This window comes from Betta splendens, chromosome 10 (assembly GCF_900634795.4).
Source record: "Betta splendens chromosome 10, fBetSpl5.4, whole genome shotgun sequence".
Classification (NCBI taxonomy): domain Eukaryota; kingdom Metazoa; phylum Chordata; class Actinopteri; order Anabantiformes; family Osphronemidae; genus Betta; species Betta splendens.
This window is the reverse complement of record NC_040890.2, coordinates 129,891-141,353: the sequence shown is the minus strand read 5'-3', so window position 1 is coordinate 141,353 and position 11,463 is coordinate 129,891. Positions and strand designations below refer to the sequence as shown.

The 11,463-nt window shown below is 41.8% G+C and overlaps 2 protein-coding genes across 3 annotated transcripts in view; one reads left to right on the top strand and one right to left on the bottom strand.

The window, feature by feature from the left end:
* The first annotated feature begins 216 nt into the window (after window positions 1-216).
* nkx1.2lb (NK1 transcription factor related 2-like,b) lies at window positions 217-6,185 on the top strand. The gene is made up of 3 exons (XM_029164926.3): window positions 217-1,374; window positions 2,593-2,815; window positions 4,968-6,185. The coding sequence occupies exons 1-3, from the start codon at window positions 1,060-1,062 to the stop codon at window positions 5,702-5,704; spliced, it is 1,275 nt and encodes a 424-aa protein (XP_029020759.1). The 5' UTR covers window positions 217-1,059; the 3' UTR covers window positions 5,705-6,185.
* Window positions 6,186-8,048: 1,863 nt separating this feature from the next.
* Window positions 8,049-11,463, bottom strand: part of uvssa (UV-stimulated scaffold protein A) — a 46,613-nt gene continuing 43,198 nt past the window's right edge. For both annotated transcript variants that reach the window (XM_029164924.3, XM_055512582.1), the window contains exons 14-15: window positions 8,558-8,732; window positions 8,049-8,319 (exon numbers count right to left, since the gene is read on the bottom strand). In XM_029164924.3, coding sequence (XP_029020757.1) covers window positions 8,226-8,319; window positions 8,558-8,732 — 269 coding nt within the window. In that variant the 3' untranslated portion in view covers window positions 8,049-8,225. The remainder of the gene's footprint in view (window positions 8,320-8,557; window positions 8,733-11,463) is intronic.

The window sequence follows — 11,463 nt, the reverse complement described above, 5'->3', positions numbered from 1 at the left end:
ACACACAAGTCAAAACGGAGCAGCGCACCGCGCCCGTATTCCCTAGTTAGTCTAACCGCAGCGCAACGCAGCACTGGAACGCACGTGGAGCGTAGAGCGATCCACTTATCCCGCGCATACACACACGCACTACTGCTTCACCTGCTGTGGTCTCCAAGGCGTTACTCTCGTGTGTAAAAACACAAAGCTTCATCGTCAGGTCCCTGGGCCGGCGCGCGCCACCAATTCTCTCTTTCTGTGCGCGCTCCACGCGCTGCCCCGAACCGCACCGTTCCGCGCGCATGAAGGCGAGATAATAGACTATTAGTGGAAGTGGAATTAATTTGTAGCATATTACAAGCCGTGGAACTGAATAGGCATCCATAACTAAGAGAGGAGATAGGCGTGCACATACAAAAACACTCACACGCCGACTCACGCGCGCGAGGAAATGAGAGGATAGAGGCTAAAAAAACAAAAAAAAGAAGGTGAGAGTTGCACAAGCAGAAGGGGGTATCTTAACTAATGGGGGGAGAGAGATAGAAATGGCGCGAGCTAGTTTTAACTATTAGAGAAAGATCAGAGTCTGTCCCGCCTTCAACTCCTGACAGGCTTCCAGAGCACGCACACACCGGTGAGCAGACAGAGCGCGCGAGGCTGGAGGTCGGCACGCAGAGCGCTGTTGTTTGTGTGTGTGTGTGTGCCAGCAGCGGCATAACGGCGCCGTACGATTTAGACACTCAGATCAGCGGAGACGTCGTGTGTTTCTGCCGTGGATGCGGAGGATGAACGTAAAAGAAGCAGAGAGGAGACAGACGGAAGAAGTTTAAACTTTGACGGGCAGATAATCGCGCCGCAGTTGCTTGTCTGTCCGGACCCTTACAGATGGAAAAGTTTACCGGCTGAAGATGTCGCCGCAGCCTGAACGCTGACCGAGCTCCGTGTGAATTCGTTATTTTGACATGAGTGTCACGCGGTCATTTTAAAGCGATTTGTCTGAATCGTTTCAACTTAACATAGCAATTACATTTAATACGGATTCTGAATAACGAGGCGAAATGGGAAAGAAAGAGTAAGTCGATGAACCGGGAAAGAGCGGTACCGGGGCCCGGAGCGGAAGGAGTCCAGACTGTCATCAGCCAAAACAGAGCCACTGCGGGGCCGGTAACAGACGCGGTCCAGCCTGCGATGAACCGGGACAGAGTGGTATCGACGCCCGGTGGCGACGGGATCCAGACCATGGTGAACCAGGACAGCGGAGACCTGCTGGACGGAGGTGCTGCCGGGGAGAAGCGGCTCTTCTCCAACGCAGTGCCCGGAGGCAGAGATGCACAAGTCGTCGAGAACCACACGGAACCGCCGCCAACTAACCCGGTGTTAGTCCCTCCTCAGCAGGTACGCACGGAACAAAAATTGGGATTTTTATTCAGAGATTAGATTTAGTTTGTTTTTCTAGAGAATAATACGGTGCCGCAGCTGCAGGATGGTTGTTTAAATGGGATGAGATATCTTACATTATCTTACAAGACCTGATTTTGACAGGCGATGCTCTTTAGAAAAGTAAAAATTGGTGAAAACCGGTAAATTAATATTCGATAAGGAGTAAAGAATATAAATTGTAATATTTGCCTGACTTTGATTTGAATGTAAAAGTTCTTGTGGCGTTGTCACAAAGTTGTCTGCTTTCCTGTCTGATTGGAGAAGAAACGTGAAATCTTAATTAGCGAGACGCTACAAAATGTAAAGATTTTGTTTATAAACTAAAAATAAAACAACGTAATTGCGGAAAAGGTTAAAACATCACAGTTCGAAAATATGCCCTTAATATAATTGCAAAACAAACAAGACATTAATTCTTCAAATACCTTAAGATTCTAGTCGAATGTTTATTTTAAATAAAAATGTAGGGCTGTTATGTAGGTATCGGAAACAAATTAAACTCTGGTTTAATACCTCGTATCTCAAATAAAAGATACATCTTTCTAATCACAACTGTGCTATTATGCTTATCATCAGATGTTAATCAGGCCCAGTGGCTCTAGCAGCATGCTGTCTGAGATTATTTGAAAAGAGAATCCTAAAATTGATAATGTTCGATTATTCATGTCGACATGCTGCAGACTGGCCCTTATTAATAAATAAATGATCCTAATCAGGATGTAGAGCTGGGGGAAGCCACTGAAACTCATTTTATTATGTTCATACACTTGGCCACTTTTTTGTCTTGGATAATAAATCCAGCGTCCATATATCATATTGTAAACACAACGTACACGTACAGAGTCACGACGCAGTGAGAGTGTTTTATGGACGTGTTAGTCGTTTCAGATAAAATATATGCGTCCTTTTTTATTTTAATTCAAATAGTACAGTGTATTATTTTATATTGTGTGACACCACTGAACGAAAAGTATAACCTCAGTGTGACTTTGTTATAATTATATAATAATTATTTATATCCTAATTATGGTACCTGTTTTAGATGTATGAAAATCCTAAAAAAACGGCTACAGTTGGCGTGTCCACGGTTTCGTGCTTGTCTTGCGGCCCGATCAAGACAGCGATATTAAAACGCTTGAAGAGCGTTGAATGACTGTGTGTGTCATTTGTCAGGGACCCGGACACCGGACAACCTCTTTCTCCGTTCTGGACATCCTGGACCCAAACAAGTTCACGAGCAGCCGGCGACACCAGCAACAGCAGCACGCGAGCCACCGAGGAGAGCGCGAGCTGGGCTTCTACGGTTCGGAGAACTGCAGGGGAGGAGAAGCGGAGCAACACGAGCCCATTCTGGAGTCCAGCAAAGGCTGCTACGGTTCCGACGACTATCAGAGCAGTGAGTCTCACTCTAAAACCAACTAATAATAACACGCGTGTGTTTCTTTTAGTCTGGGTAATTCTGCCACCAGGTTTTTGAATATTTAGAATTTTCGTTTTTTTCTGTACTCGCTTTGTCCTGTAGATTCGTTTTGATTAATTGCAATTCTAATGAATTCTAATTTTGAATAATTCTAAGATAGGCTCATAACCTTTACAATGTATGTATACTCTCTCTAAGAAAATAACGGAAATAATTTCGTTTTTGATTTTATTTGTTTCGCAAGTTGTTAAAGTTCAGTGAAAGCTCGATGCACTGAATTCTTAACGTTTTGGTGACGTCACAGGGCTCTTATAACGCGTTACTTTGTTTTTGGTTGTGTGCGTTTGTTTTGTTTTGTTTTATTTTTGTTGTTGTTGTTTTTTAAAGTCATTGAATAATTGGAATATAGAAAAAAAAGCAAAGCGCAATAAGTGAGGCTCTGAGAAAGAAGGAAATAAATAATTTGGTCGGCAATCGTCAACCCCGCGATAGGTATTATTGATTATTGCATTTTTAGATAGTGTGTGTGAGAGATAAAGTATATTTATTAGGTCCAGTCAACTAATCTTGTTGTTATACCTGTCTATTTCCGTTTCATCCCTTCATTTCAGACTCTCTTTCATCTATTTTTTAAACATCTGCGTGATTTAGGCTACTTACTTTGTTTAGTTAGCTTTATTTTAAAAAAAACAGTCAAATTTAATGTGGAGCAGTTTAAATGATTATATTAGGTCCCCAATTACATTACACATTGCATTTTACCCAAACAAACACGTGTCACAAAAGAACTAAAAGGTCTCACATTAATAATTTTAAGTTTGTAGGACTCCGCTTTCAAATGCATGATGCTAGAATGCATTTTGTGTTTTTTCCTAGTTTTTATTGCTTCATTTAGGCTTACGCGAACAGCGACCCTCGGACCGCAGGGTCTGCAAGTTATTATTATTGTTATCATTATTATTATATTATATGGAATATATATATATATATATATATATATATATATATATATATATATATATATATATATATATATATATATATATATATATATATAATATATATATATATATATATATATATATATATATATATATTTACTTTAAAGTTGTAGCAATCGAAATAATAATTGAATTACAGCTTTATGCGCCCTACTTTGAATATCAGTTTTTAGGAGCCATTGGCAGCAGACCTGTTATGTTTGTAGTATTTAAACCGTCACTTGCATCACACACCACAGTATGTTGGTCAAATAAAGACAAAAAGAACGTTTCAGTAAAGATGTTGAGTAAATGATGAACATTTCCACTAGAAGGCAACCTTTAAATGCAGGTATATCTGACTGGACACAGTTTTTTAATTACTGAAATTATGTTAATATTAATTATTAAAAACATTTAAAATTATAATTTCATAATCATTGTTTTATTTTTTTTTTTGTTTTTTTAGTTTTGGTATTGTTTGTTAGAAAACTGTATGGGAACGGATTTTATTCATGTAATGCTTTTTTTCCCCCAATGGACACATTCACACCTGTTTTTAGGGATCTAAATTCATTAAATTCTCATAGATGTTTGTTTTGTAGCAACTGAAATTGAAAAAAACTTCAATCACACCCAGATGCACAATATGACATTGATTTGTTTATTGTCAAATATTTAAATAGATATTAAAAAAATGTTTATTTAAAGACAAAATTACCACCTGATTAGTTAGAAATCCTCAGTTAGGGAAATATGGTTCAACAATGATGACAGAAATGAGCAGGAGACATGACAGACACAGAGTTGGATTAATGGGACAAACAGAGTGAGTCTCTATTTGGTCCAGGACCACATCAAATGAATCTAATCCAGAAGAGAATTCTGCATTTGAAGAGCCATCTGATTTTACTCTTAAGCAGTATTTAATAGATTTCAGGCTTTCTAGAACAGACATGTTTCTCATCAGGTGAGGTTGTCAGCAAGTTGAGTTCATATGCCACAATTCAGATAACAGATATTCCAGATATCTGAGTTATTTCAGTTTGTTTTCAAGAATCAGAGGCCTTTCCATTAGATGAACTATAACTTAGATCAAAGCGAAAAGTTGAAACCTGATGTTGACTTTGTTGTGTGTGTGTTTCCAGAGGACGCCTTTGTATATAATAGAAGCCCAGATGAGGATGACTACCACCGATCAGGGACCCCAGACTCAGAGGCTCCAGATGGCCCCTACAGCAGTGAGGAGAGCAGCTCAGCTCTGCCCAGTAATGGAGACAGAGATCTGGGCCAGCACAGTCTTCAGGATTCATCTAGGGACACTAAGAGCCCAGAAGAAGGTGCAGGCCAGATCAACATGCAGACCAATGCAGGCCAGGGGCCTAAGCCCAAGAGGAAGCGTTCTGGCTCAGACTCCAAGACAGGGAAGCCCCGAAGAGCCCGGACTGCCTTCACCTATGAGCAGCTGGTGGCTCTAGAGAATAAGTTCAAGTCCACACGCTACCTTTCAGTTTGTGAGCGGCTTAACCTGGCCCTGTCACTGTCCCTCACGGAGACCCAGGTCAAGATCTGGTTCCAGAACCGCCGGACCAAGTGGAAGAAACAGAACCCGGGGGCCGACACCTCGGCTCCCACAGGGGCAGGAGGTGCCGGTGGGACGGGAGCAGGCGGAGGGGCAGGAGGCCTGGGGAGCCTCAGCCCTCTCAGCCCATCCCCTCCAGTTAGTGGGCACCTAGCCATGCACGCTGGGTATGCTGGCCACCACCATCCCCCCACCAGCAGCTTGGTCCAGCTGCCTTTTCTTACCGCCAGCCACGTCCTGTCCCCCTTTATGCTGGGGACTCAGAGCTACGCTACACCTGCTTTCTACAGCACGCACCTGTAGACACCCCAGGATACATCCCCCAGAGACTCACTAAGCCGTGGGGGGTATGGATGAACTGCAGCGCAGCAGACTGACAGTCAGTGCTCAGCTTCACTTCGTTTTTTAATGCCAACATTTGAGGGCTTTGATTTCAACTGATTATTTTGATAGAATGTCAATCAATATGTACCAGAAACTTTACAAATCTATGTTCTAGCTCCTTTTCTGAATGCTGTTCCAAACCATGCACTAGACAAATAGTTGATTTCTTTGTTTAAAAAAGTCTGTATGAATATGGATGTTTATTTATTACTAAAGGAATGTCTCGATCTATTGTCGGTACCATGTAACTCCTAATGTGGTTGTTTTCATTTGGATTATTTCTGTTATTTATTGAATTTGTTGACAGTTCTCTTAAAAGTCTTGGATGTACTGAATTCTCAGCTCAACAAAACATCGTCTTTGATATGAAAATAATCACAATTAAAGATTGTAAACAAGCCAGTGAAGTCATTTTAATAAGCAGGGTGATAAGTAGAGGCAGATGCAGTGGATCAGCAGTTAGTCTGGAAACAGCAGAAAGGGGTTGCCTGCTGTTTTGGCAACTCATCCAACAGCTCCCACTGTGCTTGGTGTGAGTGTGAGGTTGAGGTAGTCTGTTTGACTGTCCAGGGTGTAACCCACCTTTTAGCCAAAACACACCTGGTACAGGATCCACTAGACCAAGAGACATTGGTCTATGACAGGTGAGTTCAGGGAGGATTCCTCAACCAAACCTAGTTCTTCAGGCCTTTGAAATTAAAATGTTGAAGTGGTTATATTGATGCTGGAATGGTCTCTAATGTGAAATATTGCATGCACGTGAGCTTAAGTTAGGTGTTTTCAGCTGACTAAACCTAAAACGTGTCAACAAATCACACACCTAAGCACAAATAATACAACACAACATTATGCTTTTCACAGTGAAGCAGTAAAAGTTATACAGATGTTTTCATTGATGGACTCTGATTCTCTACAGTCTTACAGTAATTTGAAACAGGTGCCAGTCAAGCAATTTCCTAATCAAGTCTTCCATGACTTGCCGAACTAACACGTTACTCTAAGATTTTCAATGTGAAAAAAAGCCTGTAACAAAATCTGTCTTTACTGCTGGATCTGGCTTTAACAGGTCAGTGTGAGCCTTCATTTCTCAAAGCATTAGGCAGCTGACAGGCATCAACTGTGCTTTACTGGTCACATCACAGATAAATTAAATAAAAACATTGACACAAGTGGTTCTTGACTAGCAAAGACTATTTGACCAGTGAATCTAGACTTACTTATTCAGAATTAGATGACCCTGACTCTAGTTACAGGAGTTCCAAGAACAAACAGAATCCATTGGGTCCAAAGAAAAAAGTTACAAACCTTAAATGTGTTTATCTATTCTATTCTATCTAACATTTTTAGAACCAGGGTCATTAATGAAACATGATAATATTCTCCACAGATTCTTCACATTTCTTCTGAAGCTTGAAGTTTCTAATTTTCAATTCAACTGTTATTTTGGCGCATTCAGATAAAAAGATACCACTACTAAATTTGTTGTACTGCATTTTAGTGTCTGTTCTGTTTTTTTTTTTACTAATAAAGTGACTTTAGTTTATTTGTCTTTTTGTTTTAGTTCTTTAAGTCACAAAAACGCAGGCATGTAAACACTTTTACACTGTTGTAGGTTGTCTGTCCTTCAGGTCGGTTGTTGCTGATGATCTATGCAGTTTGTTTCGTCTCTTATTCACTCTACCAGCCTTAGTTAACCCTTACTATTTCTCTGTAAACATGAAGATAAACACAAACGTTACCCGAATGTTTGTCTTCACCAGATTCAAATTATGCAAACAACATGCTCCAATATTAATAAAAAATTAATTATAAAAATAATAAAGGTAGCAAAAAATGACATTTGGTTCATGTACATATGTGGTACTGAATGTATTTTTCTCTTCATGACGTCATCTCATCACATAAACTCCAAGATGATATAGTGAGGGGATTCATTTTTACACACATCATAACACATACTGTGGGTGCTATTTAATTGTTTTCTTCATCTATTGTTGTATATATGTATATATTTGATCTATTGCTATAATTTAAGTTAATTTCTACAGTTGATTTCCTTTAGATGAATTCTTTAGCACTAATTGTTTTAGTCAACGTAATGCTCAGGCACCGCCGGAGGCACCTCACCGACTGTATAGGAGGACGGGTTAAGGAGCCATATGGGAACCTAGATGGCAAACAGTTTTTCAAAAAACGTCAAATAAAAACAGTTAACGGACAGCCACAAGACAAACGGACACATGCAACCAGATACCACTACACATACAGTACATGTAATTTAATGAAATCATATATATAAAAAAGGTATACTGTACTTTAGTGTTCACAAATTTAACATAGTTATATCACTAGTCATTGTAAATACACTTTTAGTGCTGATTGGAAAATGTTGAATTTATTGACTTTCACACTCAGTCCATCATATGACTGCGTCTACAGGTCACTTTAGAGCGTAGTTGAACTGGTTGGAGAACTTGTCATGTTTTCTTCTGTCAGCTTTACTCATCACCTCGGCCACTCTGCGCATGGCAGACCTGCAGGAAATGACAAGAAACCAGAGCATGGACTCAGTAGAAACAAAGATTGTGTATTTAGAGAAATATTAAGTGGAACACAGGCTGATAGATACTAACTAAATTTTATCTGCACAATGACACCTTTATATTCTGTTGCTTCAGCCACACTATGGTCACATCTGGCCACCTTCAGCTGCTGCTTATGTTATCTACTGCTAGTTAGAACTTACACTAAACATGCTGTCAGTGTACGTACTTGTTGAAGACTTTTTTCTCCAGTCGGGAGCGTGACGTGTTGTCGCTCTGCTTCAGATCACTGAGGTTGGGGTACTTCTTCTTCTTTCCTTTCCCTTTCTTGGCCACTCTACCAGAACCCAGGTCTTCACCTGTTTCCGCCTCAATGTCCCTCATCAGCTCTGCATCCCGCCAGTCTAGAAAAACAAGAACAGAGCTTTAGGTACTTTAAATTTATCTACATTGGTTCCACGCTGACAATATTCAGTGGTTCAGTTACTAGTATTACATCACACATGTTGCATTGCACACGTTTTAAGAGTTCTCCTGTTAAACGCTCAGACGTATTCTAAGTTTGTTTTTGAGTCAAGTAATGTGGTCTTTTCTAGATCCACCCTTTAAAACAATTCTACATTTTGATTCATATGTTACTGTACATTTCATCAGTTTGCCGACCTTCACTTTGATATTATGTTTTAACCATGATGCTCCCTGGTCCATGTATGCGACAGCCAAGAGATCATCATTTAGAAATGACATACACGAAATACATTAAGGAAGCCATTTTCCATTTTCAAATAGGGAATTTAACAAGATATCTGTTGTCCGCAGCATACATGGACCCACCCTTCCACTTATGTTTGCATGTTTGTAAGCTGTAGCTGCAGTATTGCAGTCTCACCTTCATAAGTTCAAAAAACACCTTATTTTAGCCAGTTTAGTCTCTAGTCTAGTATCATTTATTTCAAAAATCAGATGGTACATTTAAAAGTATACAGTACAAAACTGAAGGTTATTAATGCAGCTCATAAAAGTCTCACATGTAGTTACAAATTTAAATGCAGTTACAGCTGTTTTTAAAGAGCTACTCTCCATCTTTAATACTGAATCTTTAACAAAAAGCAATATGGCTGCATCTAATTTGCAACATTTACAGCTGATAACATAAAACTGAGTTTTACGGTTATACAATGAGGTTTTACAGACACTAGTCAACAGAGTTCAACTATGCCTCCAGTTATGATGTAAATAAAAAGAATGTAATGTCATAAATGCAAGCACATGGTGGCTGGGCCTATTCTCAGCCTCCGTGTGTTGGAGTTTTCCCCTGTAGACGAGAGGGTTGCTTCCCTGTACCTTTGGGTGGGGGATAGGTCACTCACTGTCGTTTCTGCTTACGGGCTGAACGGTAGTGTGGAGTACTTGGGCCTTCTTGGGGTCTTTGGAGGGAGTGTTGGAAATCGCGCCAACTGGGGACCCCATCATTCTTCTGGGGGATTTCAAGGCCTATGTGGGCAGTGACAGTGATACCTAGAGAGGCGTGATTGGAAGGAACGGCCTCGCTGATCTGAACCCAAACAGTGTTACGCTATTTGACTTCTGTGCTAGGCACAGTTTGGCCATAACAAACACCATGTTCGAACATAAGGGTGCCCCTTCAGCACATGGAAATAAGACACCCTAGGCCGGAAGTCGACGATAGACTTTGTCGTTGTGTCATCTGACCTTCGGCCATATGTTTTGGGCACTCAGGTGAAGAGAAGGGCTGAGCTGTCAAATGACCACCACATGGTGGGCAGTAGGATCCGCTGGCCGGGAAGGAGGCCGGAACGACTTGGAAAGCCCAAGTGTTTTGTGAGGGTCTGTTGGGAATGTCTGGCTGAACCCTATGTCAGAGGGACCCTTAATTCACACCTCCGGGAGCGCTTCAATCAGATTCTGAGAGCGGTGGGAGACAGAGAGTCTAGGTGGACCATGTTCTCCACCTTCATTGTCAATGCGGAGCTGTAGACGCAAGGTCTCTGGTGCCTGTCGTGGTGACAATCCCCGAACCCAATGGTGGATGCGGGAGGTAAGGGGAAGAAGGAGTCCTATCACGTCTAGATGACCTGTGGGACTCCTGAGGCAGCTGATGGGTACCGACAGGCTAAGCGTGCTGCAGCCTGTGCCGTTGCGGAGGCAAAAACTTGGGCCTGGGAGGAGTTCAGGGAGGCCATGGAGGAGGAGTATTATTCGGCCTCAAAGAGATTCTGGCAAACCGTTCAACGCCTCAGGAGGGGGAAGCAGTCCTTCACCAACTCAGTTTTCAGTGGAGGTGGGGAGCTGTTGACCTTGACTGGGGATGTTATCTGTCGGTGGAAGGAGTACTTTGAGGATCTCCTCAATCCCCCTGACACACCTTCTGCTGAGGACTAAGTTTCCTCCACAGGACGGCAGGGTGCTCCCTTAGAGATAGAGTGAGGAGCTCTGTCACCTAGGAGGAGCTCAGCGTAGATTCACTTCTCTACATCAAGAGGAGTCAGATGAGGTGCCTCAGGCATCGGGTTCGGATGCCTCCTGAATGCCTCCCTGGGGTGGTGTTCCTGGCATGTCCCACCTGTAGAAGGAAGACCCAGGACACGCTGGAGGGACTATGTCTCTCATCTGGCCTTGGAACGCCTTGTCCCACCCAAAGAGCTGGAGGAAGGGTCCAGGGAGAGGGAAGTCTGGAACTCTTTGCTCAGACTGCTGCCCCCGCGACTCGGTCCCAGATAAGCAGTTGAAAATGGATGGATGGATGATGCAGTAAAAGCAGGTGTAATGCAGAGGGAAGACAGTCTAAGTGAAGAGACACTTCCAGTTAATGATGTACTGCGGTGGAATTACAGATAAAGCTGCAGTAATGCAAAGTAATTACACTGTGACTGTGATGGGCCTGAAGTTGCGCTCTCTGCTCTGTCAAAACACTGACCCCAGCTCAATGAGTGTGTGTGAGGGGGGAGTTATTTATCAGCCATCCTGACCCTGGGCCTTCAACACACAGTAATTGAAAAGCAACTAGTGTATTTAGGAGAATCATTAGAGCTTAAGGACAGCTGTATTTACATTGTGAGGTTGTGTGTGTCCTCTTATTTAGCTGCTGTGATCTTAAAGGAGCTTAAGGAAGAA